Here is a 25,425-nt window from a genome sequence, read left to right as displayed (position 1 = left end):
TAAGAAATGTTATTACATTATATAATGTTATTTAATTTGTATTAAATAGTCAAAAATCAAAAATATTGAATATACATACTATTTTATACAGGATTTTTTAACACGGCTTTAAAGTGTATCCTTGCATTTTCATCTTTACTTGGACTTTTGTACTCAACAAAACAACAAAATAAGACATGAAGACACAATTAGTTACAAAGCTGGTTTATTTCTACCTGGCAAATTTAGTATTATAAACATGATGACACATATAACATAGTACTAATGATATGTTTGACTGTTCTTACCTGTACTCAACAAGATACTTAGTTGTGACAGTGTTTGATATGATGTCACAAGATATGACAATTATTAACAACATAGGATTGTCACAATGAATATGGCGTGTCATGAAACTGTCATATTAAAAGAATTGACACGTGGTATTTGCGATAATCATAATATGGTATTCTGTCTTTACCATAAACAAATTGTCACAAAATAATGTGACAATGCTGGATATGTCACACGATTAGTGATATTTTAACATGTTATTTGTCACCCGGCAGTCTGACTTTTCTGTTTATTCTGTTATAAACTTGACATATACCAGTTATAATGGTAAAAAGCAAAATGCATTATTTGTTAATACTACTGTACATATTATTACAATTGGTTAATCTTATTAGTTTTGAATCCACAGTGTATGTAAATTTGTTAAACACATATTAAGTAGAAACTAATTAGGATAAATACTACATAATCTAGCTTTTTATATTTTTTTTGTTGATAAAATTGCATAAGTGAATACTACAATAGAAAGTAACCACTCTTCTGATGGTAAAACATTCCATTTCTCAATTAAGTTTCAATTTTTAACAATTGATTCTAAAAAAAACAACCACAGCATAGTTAACAGCAATTCAATCGTAAAATAGTGATAAAAAAAATCAAATTTGACTCTATTTTACTTAAAAAACAACTTTAAATTGTTTCTATAGTAATTATGCATACAAAGCCAATGTGAATAACCTAAATTTAACTGAAAAGAGTGACATCTATTGCATTAGATAAGCTCTGCACATAATATAATACTGATTGAAGATTTAGAATAATAATATCTCTAGGTCTACAATACAACATATAAATAAACTAAGTGTAATACTGAGACTACCTATACTTCAATATATTTCCCCACCAATCATTTTTCCTGTATCAGATCAGCTCTGTTAGGCCAATCTAGGTGCACAGTTTTTGGAGAGTTGCATGTATTAATTTATCAAACATTTCACTGTAAAGTTTGCAGTGGCGGATACAGGATTTTGAAATAGGGTTGGAGACAGTGCCTATAAATAGTGAAATGAAGGGCTGAGCTTAATTTGATTTAATTGTGTCCTATCTTTTGCGTTACAATTTGCAAAATTTAGGGGAAATTCACAAAGTATAGAGTAAAGAGCTATGGTGATTTTTTACACACAAATTGTTAACAATTAATATACCTACTAAACGAACAATTACTAAAATATAAATCAATAAAATATAATATTTGAATCTCTTTTGACTTAGTCTTTACACTAAACTCAAGGAGACATATAAAGGTATTAGCTTCTAATTAACAATAAAGCTATTATTTTAAAGAAATTCTGCAGAAGAATATACTAAACTATAAAATCTACCAATTAAACTTTGAAGTGCTTGGCACAAAAATATTTTATTTTATAATATATAAATTATGGAAGACACTTTTAAATCTAAATGAATATACCTTTTATACATATTTTTTTAGTGAAACAACTTGTAATTCAGCGAAACGTATCCGCATTTCACTATTATACTATTTTTACAGCTATAAAACTATGTTGCCAAATGTATAGATACTACTGTATTAACTCAAATATTTAAGCATGTTGGGGGCAGTATGGTTTACCATTTTTTGCGTAGAATCCATGACCTTCTAAGTTGATCTGACAAGCCTGGAAATAAATAAAAAAATAATTTTGATCATTTGTAAAATGTCTGCCTCGTCCAATAAATTCAAATTGAAGAATTTATTCAATAGAAATGTCATAACATTTAAAAGGTTAAAAATTTAACAATTTACATTGCAAGTCTGAAACCTCCTAAAGGGTCTAGCTTTCGGCTCTGGCAAATAAAATCAAACCTCAGTATTTTGTTTTCACGATGCTACATGCGGATATGCACCAATCGATATGTGTATAGCCGCGTGGGAAACATTGACTTCGTTTTTTTTTTCTGAACTGGTGCAGCATAGGGCAACAACTCAATCAATTAAGTCTCATCTTCAGTGAAAGTTTACTTTTCATTCTGTAATTAACATTCATGTGTGTAAAGCTCTGTCAAAAGTGATGATGTGCCCAAATATGGTAGTGATATGTCCAAATATGGTAGTGATATGGCATTGTCGTGTCTTCGTGTTGTTAAGTAAAGTTTGATGCACAGAGCATTAAAAAAAATTAAATATTGATAACCTACATTGCAGTTGAAGCAATTTGAATGCCAGCTAGCACTAAGGGCTTCAAGCCATTCATCACCAGGTTCAATAGCAAACTCACAGGAAGCACACATCACAGAGAATAAGGCAGTGTGGTCTAAATAGGAGAAAAACATTAATCTTTATTGCTGTGTAGAGAAATGCTAAATCAATAATATAACAATGTTTTGAGCTGCCTAAATTGCAGCTGTCGATATATAGAGAAACTTTTCTTTTCAATTTTAATTTTTTTATTTCTTTTTTTTTCATATTTATATGGATTATTTGTAATATCACAAACTTGTGTAAAAACAATCAATGTTGATTGAACAAGTTGTACTGTAGATCAGTCTCGTGAATAAATACAGTTTATATAAACACACAAACTAGAGTTCAGTCCATCTCTCCATTTCAAATACCCTTCATAAGCAGAAAATTAGTTTATACTGATAGATTCAGCAAGATTGTATACATATACAGTGGGATCAGCTTGTAATCTTAAGCCCTGTCTATCAAACTATTTTACAAAAAAAGAGTGATGTGTCCAAATATGGTAGTGATATATCTGAGCACATCACATTTTTTTGTTTGACAATGTAGACAGAGCGTAAGTGGCTGAATTAAGGCATCCTAAACAAAGTTTACCTGCAGTACAGTAAACTTTTCCTTCATTTGTATGGAATCCACTCTCTTCTATTGGCTTATTGCAGTGAAAGCAGACGAAGCAGGCTGGATGGAATTGGCCTCCGAGGGCATTCACACATTTCTGAAAAATCATTATTAAATAGTAATATTAAACTTTAAACTATCAAACTTTACGTGACAAAAAAATGTCATGTGCCTATATATGGACATGATGATGTCATATCACTACCACATTTGGGCATATCACCACCATATTTGAGCACATCAGATTTTTTTGTCAAGTTTGATAGTGTAGAATATATTTGTATTTTGATGGAAACAAGTTGTTTCAGGCTATGGAATTTACAAGATTGGTATGGGCATATCATTCCATTACAGAGTTTTTTATTTGATGGTGATAATTTGGTATGATTTGACAATCATCTGCCAGAAACAGATGCATTGGTTGCAGCATACAAAAGAAGAGTGCATTTACAGAAATCCATTGGAATTGCTACGCCTTGTGATAATACTAGTAGTGAAAGTCAGTGAGCTAGGCCTAGATAAAAAGGAATGTTTAAAGACTTACCCCAACAACACTCTGAAGACACTTGCTACACTTAGGAGCATACAGGGTACTATAGTCCTTCTCACAATACATTTTGCCTTTCTCTTCGACAAAACCAATTTTCTGGAGGGGTTCGTGACAATGAACACAAACAAAATGATCTGGATGCCAATTCTTACCCACAGCAGACACAAATGGCCCTCTGTCACACAGAAAAGAAAAATATACAAATGTTGGTATAAATGTAGTGGAGTTGTAGCTTGGTGGTTAAGGTGCTTGCTGTTGGATGCGTATGAAATAAAAAAATACCTAGAGATCCAAACAGGCATCAAAGGTTACTCATGATAAAGACAGAAATTAATTTTTGTATGAATTTCAGTATAATATAAAGACTGTTCTTATGGTTATCAAGCTATTTATCAGTTAATTTAAAACCTATGAATTCACTCAAAGTGTTGTATCTTCTCCAAATTATAAGAATACCTGATAATTTGTCCACATCCCTCACATGTTGGTGTGCGTGTGCCAGTTGGGGTGACTTTAGGAACTCCTGGGTTTGACGGTCTAGGGACTGTTGAAAATGGAGCTGTAGGTGCTGATGGCATTCTCGATTGAGAAGGGTTAAACACTGGTACCGTTGGAAGCACTGGCCCAGTGGCCTTTGGAGCTGAAAAAATATGGAGTGAAAATATATTTAATGAACTATTGTGCTTTTTCTAGCATCTCTCTTTTTTATTCATTCAATTGTTTGATAAACAATAATTAAATGTTTTCGTTATTTTATAGTTTTTTTCATCTTCTTTAATATTATTTATATTTTAATCTTACATAAGGCTATGCTTTAGATTTTTACTATATGCCAAATATTTTTTTAATATATAAATTTGGTTTTGTCTACTACACCATTTTTTTCCTACTACTACCATTATTTTCTGTATAGTTTCTGAACATTGTTTTCTGAAAATTCAATTATAATTATTTACTTTTAACATTCTTTTCTGTTATTTTATCTATACAAAATAGAGTGCAATCAATAAAAACCTAGAATGACAAAAAAGATATAAATACATTATGCTGAAACATAATTACTACCCCATTTGTACTTGAAATTATGGGGACGATCAGTGTACTTACTTGGTTGTCTTGGTGGTGTGTAGGCTTGTGGTGAGGAGCCGTATGCCTGAGGAGATTGAGTATTCTTCACTGTGCGTGCTTGCTGGGCAACTTGGCTAGGTGTGCTTTTCTTTCTGAAAACAAACATTTCACTTTAAAATTATTACTGGAAGATTTGCATAAATATTATGAAAACAATTTTAGTATCATAATAGTAAATAAACAATAAAAATGTCACAATTGGCAGTGATTAAAATCTAAACTGTAATGTTTTATACTTCATTGCAACAATATTCTTGAATACTTACACTTAAATATAATAACAGTTAAATAAAATGTACAGCATGTAATCCAAATAATTATAGCTCAATACATTTCACATAAACATGCTTAACATGCAACAAATAATTTCAATACTGAAATTGATATCAATTCATTTAAAAAAAAATATTTATAAAGAAAAAATGCACAGATCACTAAGTAACAATATTGTGTGCAAAGCATTAATAAATAAGAACACATTAAATAAAAAGTGTAAACAACTTTTCCATTGTTGGAATAACAATGGATAAATAAAACTAAAATAATATTGGGAGTTCTGGAAAGCTTCTGCTCTCAGCATCAACAAAAACTTATGTTTTGTGTTTTATTATTTCAATTCATTTTAAGTTGTTCTTGTTTAGTCTCATACCTACCTTATTATAAAATAAAATGAAACCTAAACTAGAAAAGTTTGTACAAGCATTATCCCGGGAATTCCAAATTTGATATACTAATCTGAAATTTAGCTAAAAGTGAATAATTTAATATTATTCAATATTAGCCAATTCTTTAACAATGTAACCAAAGAGTTATTAAAAAAAAACCTGTCCTTTAGGTTTCATGTTGTGACTAGTTGTAATGGAATTGGGTATAAACATTATGCCCCCCCCCCCCCCCCAACACTTTTCACTGTACAAAAGTACAGTACGAAGAAAGATTGTGATCTATGAAAGTGATCAAGACAGCATATATTCCCAATCACAATTCTACTGACTCTTTTCAAGCAAAACACAGGGAGTAACAAGTCAGGTTGACAACACATGCTTCTGGAATGTTTCAGAAAAATTATTTTAGTTCCTACTTGCAATGAATACTCATGGCACGTTGGTATTAAGTCTTGCACCCCCTTACTCACTTGCGCAAGGGGATAGGCTGCTCTATATCCTACATGACATTACTAGCTAGAATATAGTGTTTTGGTTTAAGTCTTTTTTGGTCTAAAAATGCTCCTCACTTCAAAAGGCAATCGCAGTAAATTTCCAATGGAGAAATAATTTGGAAGTTTCATAGATATCCAATATTAAAGATATAGTGAGAATATAAAGGTATTACATACTAGAAAATCCCATAACAAAAGCAAGTACATTCACAAACATTTAAACACAAGCAACAAACCATCAAAGAATAACAGTTTTAATTTATTCATTCATGGTTAGACAGTAAGCAAAAGCATTTGGTAGTTACCCATTATCCGGCAGAAACATCACTTTAATTCTTTCTGGTTGGTCCTCACTGGATAGAAATCAAGGGCAAGAGAGCAAAGAGAACAAAAGAGTGAGTGCAAAAGTGACCCAATCACAAAGATGAAAAAGCAATGAAAAAAGTGAAAAACAATATATTAATATAATAAGGGATAGTACTTATTGTAGACTAGTTTTGTAGGAAGTATTGTTGATTCTTTTATACTGGTCATGATGCATTGATAATAGGATATGATGTGATTCTGTGTGACAGAGTAACTTCCTTAATTGATACTAAAGGGCCAATATAAGATGTATTGCCTATCATATAATTGATTATTTGTTTTACTATTAATTTGTATTTAAATCACAAACAATATAACACATAAACATATAACACTTTTTTGTTTAGTGCTTTGACAATTATTTACTATCTTTCCTCTTGCTTTAGTTGATGACACATACCTACCGTTTGAAGCCTTCATATTGTATGAATATAACATTCATTTTAAAATTGTATTTAATATATACATTTAAAAACTGTAAAACATGCATATTATATTGATGGTTTTGTATATCTAGAATTTCACTACAAGTTTCTGGATATGGTAGAAAAGCTGTCTAAAATTAGTGTCTCAGTTAACAAAGCTTCTATGATGTTCAGTTTCTCAGTTTTGTGTATTTTTTTTTATTCTATAAATATTACTAGTTATTATATTTATTTATTTCAGGACAATTGTAATGCATTAGCCTGTAATATTTATCATTCATATACTTTCTTCTGCAATTAATATGTATGTTTGACATAACTTCATGAAAATTATATTTCTGAATTTGTTAAATACTGTACTAATGCAAAAAATACTTGCTACTTTGACCTTTCTGGTCTGACCTCTCTAAAACAATGATACTTATACAAATCATTTGAATGGTCTGACCTCTCTAAAACAATGATACTTATACAAATCATTTGAATGGTCTGACCTCTCTAAAACAATGATACTTATACAAATCATTTGAATGGTCTGACCTCTCTAAAACAATGATACTTATACAAATCATTTGAATGGTCTGACCTCTCTAAAACAATGATACTTATACAAATCATTTGAATGGTCTGACCTCTCTAAAACAATGATACTTATACAAATCATTTGAATGGTCTGACCTCTCTAAAACAATGATACTTATACAAATCATTTGAATGGTCTGACCTCTCTAAAACAATGATACTTATACAAATCATTTGAATGGTCTGACCTCTCTAAAACAATGATACTTATACAAATCATTTCAATGGTCTGACCTCTCTAAAACAATGATACTTATACAAATCATTTGAATTTGGTATACAATGTGAAGACTTAGTTAAGACATGGATTCGCACAGAAATTATGAGATTTGCTTTGAATTTGAATTGTGTCTGTGTTCACACACTGAAGTATTGTCACCTCCTGCTGTGTGTATTAGCATGACCAAGGCAAAATGTGCGTCTGGTGGGAATATAGATCAAGAATATTTGAAAAACTGCCAACGGATCAAATTAGAATTCTATATTTTGATGATTTTGACACTAGTACAGTATTTTAACATATACATATTCATTCCAAGCAACGGTCACACAATGCATACAAGACAAGAAGACTTCTGCATCATTTTATGAAATGATAATTCACTTTTAAATGATAATTAAGGAATGTAAAGTAAATGGAGATGCATGATAAACATGGATGATATATTTAGGATTATAATAAACAAGACAGAGAATAGCAAACAAAGGAAATTTGTGCAGTAAGTGTGTTTTTAAAATAATATGCATTAAATCAAGTAATTGGTACTTTTCGATCCAACTTTTAGGTTATGTACTCACCAACCCTGGGTCAGGTATGTAGGTTTTCGGGAGTTGCATATCACATATTTGCAGATAATTTTTTTAAATTAATATGAACTTATGATTTTTCTATGGGAGCTAACTAACTGTAACAATAATCTTCAACTCAAATTTGACACAAAACAATGCTAACGTCAAAAGCATCCTGAGGGTTTGCGTAAATGAGCGGAGAAATAAAAGGGAAAAGAATAAATTATGGATCGAAAAGTTCCTGTATTTGTTATTGTTTTCAGTTTCTCATAAATGAGTACACTCCAAAATATTAACAAACAAATATTTTATTAATAAAATCCACACTTTTAGTTTAAAATATAAATTAAAATTAAAGTTGGAGTATACTATGTCAGGGAAACAGAAAATGGAAGAAATGGGATAAAGATTGGGAAAGAATAATGAAGAAGAAATGGGAAAAGGAAGATTGAAGCGGTGCTGTGCTTTAAAGTTAGTAAATGCTAAAGTTCAATGTATACATACAAAACCCCTTAAAAAGGTTAAGTTTGGAATATTTAATACAAACATTTTTTCTAATCATAATTATCATGATTTGATAATCAATTTTTCAAATTTTCAAGTTTTTTATAAAGTTATGAAACTTGGTTTTGCACGAATACATTGATTATTAAGAATTAAGTGTTACAATCAATAATTTTGTGTTTAAAGTAATTTTAAAATAATATTTTTTTAATATTTTACCCCGGAGCTTTATAGACGGGAACATCCGGTGGTGGACTTCGCTTCATCTGTAACCCCATAGGCTTGGCAACGTTTATGGTGAACTCTGGACCTGGGGGAGGAGGTGGAGGAGGGGGCGGAGCTGGAAAATCATTTGACTGCGATGAAACATCGTATGGTTGTAATTCAGTAGGCGACGGAGGTGGTGGGAGATCCTCGTCGTCAAAACTGCAATAAACATGCAAGAAGTTTACCATGCAAATTTAGAATAAACACCACATTATCAAAATCTGATTAATAATTAATAATAATAATATTAATAATTATATCAAAACAAGTAAATTTGTAATTAACTGAAAACACATGTTGATTAAAATGTGAATTTTAACAATTCCAACAAAAACTAAACAACTGGTGTGAGAAAGTCAAATTAAAACAAAATTGAAAGAAATCACATATTTTATAACATTTTCACAAATAAATTAGAGTATTTATATGTTTTCATTAGAAAAACTTAAATAGAAGTATTCCTAAAAGGATGTCTTCGGCGTTGTGTATCTTGTTTGTATATATGTTTTTATATATTTAATAAGTATGCAAAAAAACATGGCGTACTCTGTCATTTGTGAGAATGTTTTTTATACACGCCAATATTTCTTTTATAATCACGATAAACCAAATAAAAAATAAAATAAAAGGATATTATAGAACATAGAAATTAACCATAAAAACAAATATCAAAAATAAAACTTGAATTAGTTTTTCTTGTTTATAACAAAATGAATATGAATGATGAAGATGTTGGTTAATAATGGGAATAATGTCACAAATATTTTTATGAAAAATGGAATGACGAACGAGAAATTATAAACACTCCTAACAAGGTAGAAAACCAATAACACATACACTCACACACCTGCACTGTAACAATAAAATAGATTATTTTTACAATTACAGAATATTACATAAACATTTTGAAGGTTTTGAAAAAGAGTTTATTATGTATTAAGGTTCAAGTTGGTTTTACACAATTTATTATTTCTCCACAACATACACTCTAAACATTTTTTTTTTTTCGATAAACGAATAAAACCAAGTTAATTTAACATCAATCAACCAATGATTTGTTAATGAGATATATGTTATTTGATAGAAATTCTCTCAATAACCAAAATCACAAATATACTGACACTTATAAACCAGTATCTACATAATCTCAACTATGTTTTTTTCTGTTATGTTATCTGCAATGTATGTCTTAAAATATAGGCCTACTAAATGTCTACCCACAGTAAAAACAAAGTCCAATTTGAGTGAGTCAGCTCACTCACACACCTTATGCAGGATTTCATAATTTCATATATGATATGTGATTTAGTGTTTTACACTGTTGGTTTGAATCACAAATGGTAGATTCAAATTCAAATAGTAGACTTAGGCCTAAGTCTACTGTATATTATCAAACTAGTTTGACAAAAAAGTGTGATGTGGTCAAACATGGTAGTGATATGACATCATCATGTCCATGGCACATCACATTTTTTTTGTCACATACATTTGATAGAGTTTTAAATTCTTCAACCTCTTTATCTCCTCACAACCACCCCTTCCCCAGGGGTTTGTTACATTTATGATATTTAACATTCCACTAAATGTTCATTTTAATATATTAATGTTTTTTAAATCTCTATAAAGGAAATGATGAATACACTAATCAAAAGATTGAAGGAACTGGTAATCTAAAGCCTTGTCTACACTATCAAACATTATGTGACAAAAAAATGTGGTGTGCCCATATATGGACATGATGTCATATCACTACCATATATGAGCATATCACTACCATATTGCATCAAACTTTGTTTGTCAAACTAGTTTGATAGTATAGATGAAGATTAAATTAACTGAATATTGCACTTTAAACACAAAGAGCAAAACTGATGAAAATGGTTCTCAAAAACATTATTATTAGTGATTATTATTGAGATATTAAAGTCTACTACCCTGTGTGGAAATGAACATGTACTTTCCATGCTGATGTGGTATTAGCGAGTCTGGAACAATAAGACTACTACCCTGTGTGGAAATAAACATGTTGTCATGCTGATGTGATATTAGTAAGTCTGGAACAATAAGACTATTACCCTGTGTGGAAATGAACATGTTTCCATGCTAGTCTGGAACAATAAGACTACTACCCTGTGTGGAACATCACATGTTTCCATGCCGATGTGGTGTTAGTGCACACATAGCAATCATGTGGAATATAATCTGAACATCAAGACTAGGTTGGCATCTACAGATTAAAATACCTAAAATCACTTGCACACATACGATGAATGATAAAACTACAACAAGCAAAGGTTCTTAAATTTAAACATGCAAATGAGAATGGGACTACTATGTTTTTTTTTATTTATCATTACCGCGGAGATGTTGGACCTGATTCCTTTTCCCAAGGAATTTGATGGGAAACTTTGTTTTGAACAGTGAACACTGGTTGAATTCCACAAACACTGAAATAAATCAATCATCAAAATATTCAAAAACATAATGAGTTTCATAAATTTCATAATATCCAAAAGATAATTTTCAGAAGTACAAATTGTTTCAGTAGCGACCTATAGACTAAAACAAACACATATAAGAAATATTGTATTTACAACATTATTTTAACAATATTTAAAGAAAATTTTACAAAGATTAAAATATCCAAACCTTCTTTAAAAGTATACTCAAACGGACACGAGCCAAATATGAAAAAGTTTAATTTTATGCGTTTTATTTAAAAAACGTTTTTAATTTGAACAGTGACAAATAAAGGTTAAAACTAAAATAACTAATTTGCACGAGTAGTGTATCCTAATAATGCTTGGGAAACCATAGCAACTGTGTGCTCATGCATTCATTTTATTTTAGAATCAAGTACATTATTTTAAAATAATTATCTGTAGTTCACATGATCTTCCATTTCAATCTATTATGGTTTCTAATATTAATTTGTTCTGCTTTCTCTATCCACTTGACATTAATTGACCAATGCTTTCTCTATCCACTTGACATTAATTGACCAATAAGCAAGTATACTTTCATTTTCTATCTATACCTTGTTTATGACCATATTTATCAATAATAGGCAAGTTTGAGTGTGGGTAAAAATGTCTGTGTTTACGTTATACAACTGATGATCGATATTACCATACATCTGATTTAATTAATTTTATTTTAAATGTGACTCCTATTTTTATACAGCGCTTTCGTCTCTAGGAAAAGCGCTGTATAAATCACTATAATAATAATATGGTTAAATATATTGTTAGAATAATTCCAATATTTTGGTCTACTAGCTTTCAATTGGGTGGGAATGAGTTTATTTATTTTATAGCTATATAATTTATATCTTTAAAAAGATACAGTTGTATGTATTACATATCTAAATGTTTTCTTTTCTAATTTATTCTTCTGAATAAATCTCCATGCATCAAGTTGCAGAGGCTAAAATCAAAAACATGCTATCTACAACTAGAGGTTACAATTACAGCGCTTTAGTTTATTTAGAGAATCTGTTAATTTGGGTAAAATGTTTTTTTTTTAAATTATTAATTCTCTTATATTTAAACATTTTGTTCTTTTTGCAATTGAGGTTGGCACTGGCTGGTAATATTAATCTCATGTTGTTTGGGCAGAGTCAACCAACACAGATTTCATTACTCTTACTTATTATAAATTCTAAGGCTCTCTCTCCACACAGCCTTATTTTAATATAGCACACCAAGAAATCTTTTTATAACCTCCAATAAACCTAGGTTTGCATAGCTATTCAAATTATTTAATATATAACTATATTTATTTATTTCTACCCACTCTTAATGTTTGCCATATGCCATCTACAGTACTACTACAGTAGATGATATACAGTATCTCTCATCAAGCAACACACAATTATGATCCCTTACATTGTGTTATAATATATAACACATATCAACACACACAGGCATATTAAAAAGGTAACAAACACATTCATCACTGTCAACACTCACTAACTTCGCAAAAGACAAACATCAAAATAAATGTGGCACTGATACATAAATAACAAAGAAAATATCATAACAAAAATCACAAAATAATAATGATTTTCGCTTTGTATCAACTTTGTAATAATTGAGAATAAACAAAATATGTTTCCCAAATAATCATACTGGAATTATAACAGCTTCTCATGCAACAAATAGAATAATAAAAGTGAAAACCTACGACTTCATCGCGTCTGGATTTTGGTTCAGAGCCTGGGCTATGACAAAGTTCGGATCTGGCGCATCAGAAGAACTGACCTTTGGCTTCGGTTTTACAACTGGTGGAGGACTCTTGAAGCTTCAACGGAAATGTCCATTTTAATTAGCGATTTATGGTGAGTTGTTATAATGAACGCATTTCCACAAAACGATAATACCAGACAATGTGATTAAGCACATAATACTATTTGGTTATCATCAACTAGACATGCACAAGGGATGACACAAAAGAACTATCTATACATCAGTATCAATTAAACAAGACAAACACTATTCTATACAGTATTTCAGGAACTTATTTCAGACCATGTTAAGCTACAATCAATTAATTACAATATGTAAAAGTAAACAGTAAAACAGTTATATTTAGAATTCTGATTCTACAACATCAAAACAGATGCAGTTGCGTTTTATCATCTGAGAACAACCCCCCCCCCCCCCCAATGACGTCACACAAACTATCTGGTGACATCATTCCTGATGAGGTCACACAAACTATCTGGTGACATCATTCCTGATGAGGTCACATAAACTATCTGGTGACATCATTCCTGATGAGGTCACACAAACTATCTGGTGACATCATTCCTGATGAGGTCACACAAACTATCTGGTGACATCATTCCTGATGAGGTCACACAAACTATCTGGTGACATCATTCCTGATGACGTCACACGAACTATCTGGTGACATCATTCCTGATGAGGTCACACAAACTATCTGGTGACATCATTCCTGATGACGTCACACAAACTATCTGGTGACATCATTCCTGATGAGGTCACACAAACTATCTGGTGACATCATTCCTGATGAGGTCACACAAACTATCTGGTGACATCATTCCTGATGAGGTCACACAAACTATCTGGTGACATCATTCCTGATGAGGTCTCCAGGGAAAGACATGTTTAAAGTACCGGTAATATGTATTTATACCTCAAGTTAATTCAAATTTACTGAAGGACCAGAAAAACACTATAAATGAGAGATTGCAGGTTCAAATACTACAAGAAACATTTTTGTATACACAAAAAAAATATTAAGATTAAATTCAAAATACAATCCATGGGAGGTAAGTTTTAATGTTTTAAATGTTAAATTTCTCCTTTTATCAAATATAAGATGACATTTGGCACATACATGACATCTGTTAGACATTATTATGCAAGTTTAAGCAAACTAGTATGGTTTGGCGGGGTTCACTCTCATACATCATATCAAACATGCATTAGTATGTGAATTGAATTTGATTTATTGAGTACAGCCAATGCTCAAGTGACATTTGAATGTTGCCAAGTGAAACATTTCATAAACACTAAAAAGCAATACCTTATATTATAGACTACAACACACTTTGGGAATAACAGTGATATTATGGTAGTTAAAGCATTCATACAAATATTATTCAAACCATTTTAATTGATGATGATAATGATAAATATAGAGCATAATGAAAGCCCATCTCTTTCATTTTTAGTAATTTTATGTAAAAATAAATTATCTTTTAGAAAAATGAATTGAGACTTTTCTACACTATGTGCAGAACATGTAATAATTTACATTTAATGTAGGAAAATAACTTGTGATTCACAGCCTACTGTGCTGAATTGCATTGTGGAGAACAACTCTGTATACAGGGGTTTCTTTATATCGTATAGCTGCCACCAAAGGTCACTCATTTTTCTGCTTAGATGGACCAGATAACTGATGCAACGCTTTACTATTCTGAAAGATGAACTGCGTTCTTAAAAAATGCACATTAGCCAATTTACACTGAACCTCCAGCATTAGGTTTTTTAGGATAAGACTACCAACTATGGTCGAGCAGAGCCTCGGACATGTGCCAATTTTATCGCTATATATGTCAACCGCTTGGCCACTCAACTCGAATAAATATAATATACTATTAAAATAAAAGTACAAATTCTGAATAACGTTGCTTGAACAGTGAAGAAGTTGGCCTATAATTTACCGTTAAATGCTTTTAATACACACTTACACTGGATCTTGTGGTTTTACATGAAAGCCAACAATAGCATGGATAGATGAAAACATTGTTTGAAATGTGATTGGTGTAAAAGTAAATTGGTGAAAATTGATAGAGGAATTTGTAAATAATGTTATTTAAACATTATTTATAGTGTAGAATATCAGTTGTTTTGTGAATATAAGGTGTTTATCATTTGTTATTAAACTATTAGTAAAGTTAGTGAAAATTAAATGAAAATTATAAGTATAATGTTGACACATAGAACACAATACAAAAACATAAATATCCAATAATCAAACACACACATTGGGATATTATAAAAAGAGATTATATTTATTTAAAGGATAACTAAAAACTCAATGGAGTATGCCTTTAAACACTGGCAAAATTGAGCATGGGAAAATGAAAGCGAGGACAGAGATGTACTTTAATTCCATAATTTCATAAAAAAAGGAATTTATAAAAAGTATGTTGTCTCCAAATATTGTTACTTTTTTCTTTTATCTATTTGCAAACACCAAATTGTTGCAATAACCATGGAGTAAAGAATAAGAGGAGGCACAACACGGCCTAGCTATCCAGTTAATCCAATTAGTATCACGCTGTGCGGTAGTGCTTAAGCATAGGGTAATAAACTTCCCATAACGATCCTTTGAAGAACATCCTGTTTACCCGTGCAGCTCGCTGCAGAGTTGGCTCTGATTACGTAACACCCTAATTAAGGAAGAAGCCAGGCATGACATCGGTGACAAAAAAAGTAAACAGAGGCTGCGCAGTAGTTTCTAATACATCATAGTGAAGCATGACCTTTGTGCAGTTGTTCATTGTTCTTTGAGCTTTTTTCTCGAAAAAACCGTTTAAAAATCGAGTAAATTTTCACGGAGATATCGCAGTTTTTATACCAGCTAACAAATTAATCATATTTTTTATCAAGCCATAGACGTATCATTTGGTAAATCGAAATTTTACCGTTTAAGCAACTTTTTAATTTACGAACCCTAGTGCATTTTGTAGCATATTAAAGACTCCAACTTATTTTAAAATCACATTTTAGTGCGCGCAAATGCGCGCATGAAAAAAATTATATAATTTGTTCTCATGAATATTAAAAAATATACGTATATTAGAATTCCAACGACACAATTTCTTATTTTTATTACTGTATATGACATTTAATTTATGTTTCAGTCTATATTATGACTGTTTAGCAAAACTAAAATTCTTCTATTTTAGTCTGATATTGTATAATTAAATTATTTATGATATTAATATCATAAAATATATGATTTTTACGATCACATACTTAGAGTTCAGTGAAATTGTAGGACTTAAATTATATATCGTTTAACGATTTGTGGCTACACATAGGCCTAGTAGTTCGTAATATATTATTATTTAATAAATAGCCTAAATAAGGATAATATTTAATCCCATAATGATGGACATATTTAGTGCATACCGTAACCGGTAGGCCTAATAGGTTCAGGCATAGGCGCGCCTATAGTAACAATAAACAATATCAATAATAATAATAGGTTTTTTTTTATGTAGGTCTATATTAATATATTAATAATTGTAATAACGTTAGAAAACAAATAGTAGTAATATTTTATTAAAGAAGAAATTAATCAATTAGTTTTAGTTTTCGGTTGGTCGTTATTATATAATATGGTATAAAATGGTACGGTACTACGAGAATATTCGTTTAGTATCAACCCGTAACAACAACTACAAATGATATGTGTTGGTTGTTTTAATTCAATTACAAATATAGTCTATGCTCTTTTGTAATTATAAGCCATTGTTTAAAAGGATTATGTACAGTTCGGTACATAGCGGTTAATCGTAAAATTAAAAAATCGGACATACGAACAATAGATCGCCAACATTATTCGTACCCTTTTGCTGTATTGCGTACGTCGATCACGACTGACGCGGCTGTAAACTTCGCCTGGAAAGTAACTAGTACAGTACACATTCTGGTCCCTGGATGGAACATGATATCACACGTAAACCGCAATGGAGCAGGTCCAATGTTAAACAATTCGTACAAAGGGGAACCGCCAGACAAGTGCGTACCTATTCATTGTTTATTAGATCGCTGGCAATAATGCATGCAAAGTGCAATAGCTCTCCGCTCCACCAACGTACAATACTAAAAAAAATGGAACGTCGCAGTTTTTCTAGGCGCTGAAGTTATACGAAGTGAACGCGAATGATTTTTACTGCATATTATATTCCTCGACGAAAAGTACTCGCGTTTCCCAGACGGGGAAGAGGGGAAGAGGGGAAGAGGGGAAGGGGGGGAGACGACGAGGGGATACAGCCCCCGTAGCCCCCCCGCTGGCACCACCACTGGTCCTTATTAAACCCATTAATTCATAATGATTCATGATAAGTTGTCTGGAGAAATTACCAACATTTAGTACACAGTAAACCATATAAATATAATTCCTTTATTGGTGCCGTATAAAACTCGTATTATTAATTTATTAATAAGCGATATCCAGTAGAATATATGTATATATATAGCGCTGCTTTTTAATAAAAATTAATAAACAAGGTCGGAATACAAGTTCAGTAGGTCTACAAACAGTATATAGTACACCTTTCACGCTTTAACGCACATCGCCTAGCAAGAGTATTGTGACGTCCTAATACGCATGTGTACTAACACCAAAATTGACCGCGGGCAGTAAACATTGTACTCTTTGCTAATTGGGTTACATAACGGCAGTGTTTAGCACCTCCTTAAATACTCATTACAAGCATAGCCTTAAGCAAGCGGTAAACACGATGAACTGACTGAACTATTCAAGTTGTGTCTCCTCTTATTCTTTACTCCATGCAATAACACACATCCATACAATGAAGGGAATTACACTGTAAATGTTTTAAACTACATTTGAGACCTACCCTGGGACGGGTATCTTTCCCAGTAGGCAGGGCAGTTATCAATCCTTTTTAACTTACCTCGGAGGCTTCTGTTGGTAGGCCTGTTGAGGTGAGTAGGGTTGGACTGCTGGTTGAGGTGAGTAGGTTTGGGCTGCTGGCTTTTGTTGGTAGGCCTGTTGTGGTGAGTAGGGTTGGGCTGCTGGTTTTGCTGCCGAGCTTAAATTTATCTTCATTGAACTTTGTCCGTTAGTAACACTAAAAAGAAAACAATGCATTACTCAAAAAATTAAACTACTAAAGTACTGATGACCTGTTTAGATAAAAATATTGAATTATTTCACATTAAAAAACCTTGTATGAGCACCTAAAACATGTCTTGAGAAAAAAAAACGCTTTGCAGTTGGCTGTTGCTTTTAAAATGCTGCCATTGCAATGCACGGTACACCTGAAAACATATTGGGCACAAAAAGTAAATTTCAAAAAAAGAGAGATATTAGGATTTGAAAAAATAGCAAAGTTATAATTTTGGTAAAAATGTAATTTTAATATATAAATATTAACACTATTTCTGTATACTAAAATGCTATTTGACTATGTTTTTTTTTATAATAGTTGTATTGCATATACTTATGACTAGTCAAACTAAATTTTATATTTCAGAAATGTGTGTAACGTAATACTTGTGCTGTAGTGTGAAGATGGCATTTGATGCCTGTCACTGCCTGTGCACTCTATGACATCTAACTGTTTGTGAAGACCTCAATTTCAATTTAACCTTTCCTTTCACGATAGTTATTTTTAATAAACCATTTCCTTAATATAATACTGTCACAAGCTCACCTTCAGTATATACAAGCACACCCTCAAAAGTAATAATCTAGCTCTTTCTACACTATCAAACTAGTTTGACAAAAAGTGTCATGTGCCCAAATATGGTGGTGATATACCCAAATATGGTAGTGAAATGACATCACCATGTCTATATACAGTCACATTTTTTTGACAGTATAGACAGAGCTTTAGTCCTTTGGTATCCACAAACTAAATGTAACCATTTGTATGTATAAGAGGATGAGATCCATTTGTTTGTATAACATGATGGAATAAATATAATTATGTCAAAATGTCATTCATCACTTCTCCAACAAGCTTACTTAAACATCATTTATAAGCGTTATACGAAAATTAAGTATTGTATTTCATTACACTCCCTGGTGTGTGTATTAATTTTATGTTGGGGTTCTTACATACTCTTTTATTGTTATTTCAATTAATTGTTTGGGGTAAATATTTTGTACTTTTGAAACAAGTTGTTTTATTCATTAATTGCATCTCAGAACTAAACCTCAAATTTGATATTTGTTACTAATTACCTATATAGTAAAATATGTAATGTATACAATTAAATAGGAATTATAATATGTCATATTCCAAAGTGAATTACTATACAGAAAATGAACTATGACATTTGATAATACTATGACCTATGACCTTTCATCTGTTGTTTTGAATTCCAACGCATCTCAAAGCTGTCTTGTCAAATCACACATACCTGCTCAACCTGCACAGCTAACAATATACTACATACAGTGTAACCAGTATTACATTCTTATTAAGTTTCAAGTAAAAACAATTCAACTATGAAGTTTCACACCGTTGTGTTTTCAAATTAAATACAGACAACTTTTCTAAACTGGAAACTAATAAAGTTTTTAAGTTTTCTATTCATTCATTCATTCTTTATTTAGCCTTCGAAATCGAAATACATTTAAACATAGTAACAAAAACAAGACAGGCAGAAATCTAAGGAGGCAAGGATAAGCAAAAACAATTAAAATCTTATCTTATCCATCCTTAGACATCCAGTACATATAAATAAATAAAATACAGATTTACTATCCAAGTATAAATATGATGTTTGATGTTATATTTGATATTATTCAATATTATTTCTTTGAATTCTATCATTTATTAGGTGTATCTGTGATTTCCCATAGGAAATATAATAATCTCAAAATACAAGACAAAAAGGAAAAGATTTAATAACTTAGAATACAAAAATAACCATACAAAGTTGTTAAAAATCAGGATCTATAAATGGGAGAGAATGTTTGCTACTGCACGTATCCATACACTTACATTAAATGGGAGAGAATGTTTGCTCATGTTGTTGCTACTGCACGTATCCATACACTTACATTAAATGGGAGAGAATGTTTGCTCATGTTGTTGCTACTGCACGTATCCATACACTTACATTAAATGGGAGAGAATGTTTGCTCATGTTGTTGCTACTGCACGTATCCATACACTTACATTAAATGGGAGAGAATGTTTGCTCATGTTGTTGCTACTGCACGTATCCATACACATACATTAAATAGGAGAGAATGTTTGCTCATGTTGTTGCTACTGCACGTATCCATACACATACATTAAATGGGAGAGAATGTTTTCTCATGTTGTTGCTACTGCACGTATCCATACACATACATTGTACGGGGAACGTTTTAAGCTCTGTCTACACTATCAAACAGTCTGACAAAAAAAGTGTTATGTTCCCAAATATGGTAGTGATATGACATTATATATATAGGCACATCACACTTTTTGTCACATAAAGTTTGATAGTGTAGACAGAGCTTTAGACTACATTTGAAACCAGCCAGTATCTCTGCTAATATTATATAAACAAATGTGTATGTGAGCAATTACCTTGGTGCAGCAGGCGCTGGTGATTGCTGGGGTGGCTGCTGTTGCTGCTCTATTTGCTTAGCTCTGGCATCTTTTTCACAATACATTTTTCCAGCAACTGTAAAATATCCTATCAAATAGAAATATTATTGTATCATTATTAGCATTTATTTTAAATCTAGAAAAAGCAAGAAATAATCATTAAAAGGAGTATTGATTGATTGATCACTTTATTTTCAAATAAAAATTCCATATATACAACAAACAATACAAAACGGAAAATCACACTAAAATAGGATTTTATAATGTATTTAGGAAGATGCTTTAAACTCCTAGGATAGGATGTTGAGCTATTGGTATACAAAAGGAAAGAATATATATAATTGTCACAGTTGATTATGGAAGGCGATATTCCGTGTAGCTTTAGAGGATTTAATTAAGAATTAGTGGATACACATCTAGTGAGTGTATTATGGTTGCCTACATACCTTTGTTTCTCAAACTGCAGTTGCAAGCCTCACAAACAAAACAATCAGGATGCAATGATTTTCCTTTAAGGTTCACAAATGGTCCACTAAAGCCAATAAAATAAAATGATGGTTTGATTTGTATAGGGCCACCCTGAACTTTCTACACATTTTTATTTTTCAGGCTATCAATAGCTGATAACCATCATAATTTTGGTTTTTACACTTTAGGCACAAACTTCAAATTTAGTTTAAGGGAAGTGTGCCATATAATATCCCCATGTCATCATATTTAAAACCACTACCAATACCATACATATACATAATACATGCCATATCCCCATGTCATCATATTTAAAACCATTACCAATACCATACATATACATAATACATTTCTGAATATAAAATAACTGGGTAACATATAACATGATTTACAAAGCAGATAAAACTACTATATTTTTCGGATTGCAAGAATTTATTTTACTTAAATTACATTTATTTAAGAAGATAAGATAAAAGGGCAACCAAGATAACATTTGATCAGTGCTTACAAGTAGGGCAAACATCTGACCAATTACTCAACACCCTGACGCAAAACTACTCCACAATTATTATCCGTTATTCCCACATTATTTTCTGTTACTCCAGAATACTTACACTATTCCTATTTGGCAGCGAACACAGATTGGTAGTTGTCCTGTTGATGCTGGTTTTGATCCAGCATTTGGACTTGTTTTGGGAGCTTGTACACTCTTCATTCCAGTTGGCTTGGCCCCATTTGACATACCTTCTTGATGCCCTGAAAGTGAATGCATACATTATTTATAAAAAGTTACTGTAGTAGAGAAATGACCATGGCATAGTGATGTTTAAAATGGAGACAAGGTTCCCAGCGCCTACTGTATAACAACCACATAATATCATACATTACATTTCCAAAGCAAAACAAATTAACAAAGCGTTAAATGAATCAACTCTTGGAAAAATGGATGCTTAAAAAAATTTAAAAAAAGTAAACAATTAAATAAAGCAAAAGCGCAGGTGTACACCAGCGAAGGCCTGACAAACTCAAGGTATGGTGTGCCTATTATACTGTTGAAAATGGACCAATTACATTGGTATTGAATCAGCAATATGAAATAATAGTGCTCTCCTAGTTATTAGTTTTTAAAAATGAAAGACTTTAAGGTACTATTTCTTCCATAGAGGCTGGCTAGGCATTCAATTTGGGAATTGGTTTATAATAAAGCAATTCAATTAGTATTTAAAAAATAATAATATAGTAAATTAAAAAAATGAATGGCACTCCAGATACTATTGGTTCCATACAGAGCAGGCAACCATGGTAACCAAACAAATAATTTGCATTCTTTGAGCAGTATAAGAAGTAAATGAATAGCAAAATGTACAAATTATAAAAAAATAAATTTTGAAGAAGCTAGTTGAATGTATTAATGGAACTTGGATGGACATCACATGCAAAAAAGAAAACAGCAGAATAGTGACAATTTATGTAAAATAACAGAAAAACAATTTATTAAAACGAAAACCAATTACCAATACGAATAGACCAATAAAAACTTAACAATTTGATCGAAGAAGCTTGAAAAGGCAGATTTGGCGAAAATAAAAAAAAAGGTTAGTAATGTTTTACCAACTGGGGCCTGGACACTCTTGAAGTAGCAAGGATATGATAGCCTTTCGTCCTTGTTTTTCCCAATCGCTGAACTGGAGTTCATAGTATGTGGTCTATAACCTGCAGACGCAGTGATATTTAGATAAATACATACTAATCTATATGGGATTAGTGATACAGTGAGTAGATTGGAATGATAGTACACTATTGTATGTTGACTATGTTGTTGGTGTTGGTTTTGACAATGAATGATATAAAGTCTTGTCTACACTATCAAACTAGTTTGACAAATGTGATGTGGTGATATGACATCATCATGTCCATATGGGCCCATCACATTTTTTTGTCAAACTACTTTGATAGTATAGACAGAGCTTTACATTAACAATGCCAATACCCAGGCAATGCTTATGAGGATGATTGAAGATCTAGATGAAAAAGAATATTGATATTAAATCATTAATTAAATTCAGCAATGGTGATGAACATGATTTTGTCATTGTACAGTAATATAAGGAAAGGATGTTTTTGATAAAGTGGTGTAAAGCTCTGTCTACACTATCAAACTTTATGTGATGTGCTCATATATGAACAAAATAATGTCTCATCACTACCATATTTGGATGGCACCACAAAAAGACAATTAAGGTGGTATTGGCAAAGTCACCCACATCAGGGTGGTGGTTTTGGGTTTTCTTAGAGGGTGTTCAAAGTTTTTTTGAGTTTATGTTTTCACCTCAGAAGGCAATTGAGTTATCAAGGTAAAGCTAGGCACTAAATGCTATACCTGCATCAGGTTCATCCTCTTCTCCAACATGTTGCTGTAACATCTTGAATGATCTTGATTGTGCACCAGGATTGCTCACAGTTTGTGGTTCATCTTCTTGCCTGGGTATTACAAAATTGGCATTTAGTTTTGTATAAACAGTATAATATAACACCTAAATAAATTCCTGCCATTTGATTGGATGATTGTGGGTCACATGGCATGCAATAGTATGCACTGTTGAATGGTCGTTCAATAGTTTTTTGTGTATGAAAAAAAATCTTATATATTTCACCACCATGCTATTATTTATACCATTACACTCATAAACATTCTTTATTTGTACAATTATATTATAACAAAATCTATATTATGTAGTAATAACAAAAGCTGTTTATTACAAAATCAGATCTATTTAGTCTCATAAAAGATAAAATTTATATTCGGTAAAAAGGCGAAAACAACAATTATAGTAAGTAGTAAATGGTCTATCCACATCCGAGAAGCAGAAACTGAATCTGACTCAAGTTAAACTTAGAGGTCAGCCCGATGGTTTGGTGAAGAGTTGACTGTAATACATTTTTGTTTTTCAAATCATATCCGCCAACATGAAATAAGGTTTGTGAAGTGGCTAGTTGCAATCAATTGTTAAACCCATTAATCACTAAAAATGTGCAGTTAGCTAAACTGATCAAACAATATGTAAGCATCAATTGCTATTTGTTTAATGTAAAGAATATTCATGTTAACAATGAGATCAATGCATACTTTGTATTCTATTCTGGTAATGGTTTGAGGTATACGTGTTTACACTCACATCAGCTGAGCATAGGTGGGGTTAAGGTTCTCTAGATATTAGGCAATCACAAACATACTGTTCAACAATTTCAACCCACAACATTGCATTGCGCATACATTGTTCTTATTTAGTCATAAAAATTGATTAACAACTAACATTTATTAATAACGTAAAATGTTTTGTTGTCGGGTAACAAAACATCATGATAACACGTCAGTGAACATCATCAAGCAGTCATCGTTAGCCTACCATTCTATTTCGTAAAATCACTCGTAACTCCATACGAGAGCATTGTGAAATAATCCCTATATATCTAGTATTCCTATAAACTGTACATACATTCTGATAGTCAATCAATCAATATTATATTCATGGTGAAACACCATTTCTGCTTTTTTTATATCCTGTAAATCCCACCCACCTAGAACACTAAATTGAGCTGACTTTGGGGATGGGACTATACCTGGAGAAACCCTGGTTCAGTAAAAAAATGATTGTTAATAAAATCTCATCTGAACTCGATAGAGAGAGGCCTATATCCAGACCAAAAGTCAATACTGGGACTATACTAGGGGATATGCCTGTTTGTGAAATCATAAAATAGGAGGTGAGATTAAACCTGAAGTGGGATTATACCCGAGGATACGGTACTTTAATTTAAAAACAATTTAAATCTTACCCTTCAAGCAAATGCCCTGCAATAAGACCTTCAGTCTGACCTTTGAAAGTCTCAGCAATGTTGGAGGCAGAATACAGGCCTGCTGGAGAGTTAAATTGTTTGTGGACAACTGTTGCTTTACCTGGTGAAATCCCTCCACCTATGCCACTGTCAACACCACCTCCACCACCTCCCCCTCCTCCTCCGAATGGTCTTGCTGTTGAGTTATGTTTACTACCTATGTTTTGCGGTGACTACAGAAAATGATTAAAAATAGATTATATTGAAATAATCTTTCCAAGCCTGAGCCAAGGGGTTCGGGAGTTTGAGGGTTCATACAAATTACTTTTTCCAACTAGGTGATAGGTCTAGTGTTGGTAATGA

General features: G+C 31.7%; 1 protein-coding gene across 9 annotated transcripts in view; it reads right to left on the bottom strand.

The window, feature by feature from the left end:
- Positions 1 to 188: 188 nt before the first annotated feature.
- Positions 189 to 25,425, bottom strand: part of LOC140052333 (PDZ and LIM domain protein 5-like) — a 39,119-nt gene continuing 13,882 nt past the window's right edge. Inside the window, exons 5-21 of one of the 9 annotated variants that reach the window (XM_072097844.1) lie at positions 25,063 to 25,295; positions 23,606 to 23,706; positions 22,837 to 22,938; positions 21,840 to 21,981; positions 21,204 to 21,289; positions 20,737 to 20,845; positions 18,100 to 18,276; positions 13,095 to 13,211; positions 11,267 to 11,356; positions 8,862 to 9,068; positions 6,282 to 6,329; positions 4,797 to 4,909; positions 4,146 to 4,329; positions 3,684 to 3,864; positions 3,116 to 3,236; positions 2,473 to 2,588; positions 189 to 1,952 (exon numbers count right to left, since the gene is read on the bottom strand). In XM_072097844.1, the coding sequence (XP_071953945.1) occupies positions 1,878 to 1,952; positions 2,473 to 2,588; positions 3,116 to 3,236; positions 3,684 to 3,864; positions 4,146 to 4,329; positions 4,797 to 4,909; positions 6,282 to 6,329; positions 8,862 to 9,068; positions 11,267 to 11,356; positions 13,095 to 13,211; positions 18,100 to 18,276; positions 20,737 to 20,845; positions 21,204 to 21,289; positions 21,840 to 21,981; positions 22,837 to 22,938; positions 23,606 to 23,706; positions 25,063 to 25,295 (2,202 nt within the window). In that variant the 3' untranslated portion in view covers positions 189 to 1,877. The remainder of the gene's footprint in view (positions 1,953 to 2,472; positions 2,589 to 3,115; positions 3,237 to 3,683; positions 3,865 to 4,145; positions 4,330 to 4,796; positions 4,910 to 6,281; positions 6,330 to 8,861; positions 9,069 to 11,266; positions 11,357 to 13,094; positions 13,212 to 18,099; positions 18,277 to 20,736; positions 20,846 to 21,203; positions 21,290 to 21,839; positions 21,982 to 22,836; positions 22,939 to 23,605; positions 23,707 to 25,062; positions 25,296 to 25,425) is intronic. The other 8 variants (XM_072097845.1, XM_072097846.1, XM_072097849.1 and 5 more) reach the window with 8 other exon arrangements.

The sequence above is a fragment of the Antedon mediterranea genome, chromosome 6 (assembly GCF_964355755.1).
Source record: "Antedon mediterranea chromosome 6, ecAntMedi1.1, whole genome shotgun sequence".
NCBI classification, from domain to species: domain Eukaryota; kingdom Metazoa; phylum Echinodermata; class Crinoidea; order Comatulida; family Antedonidae; genus Antedon; species Antedon mediterranea.
This window is presented reverse-complemented; position numbering and strand designations above follow the sequence as displayed.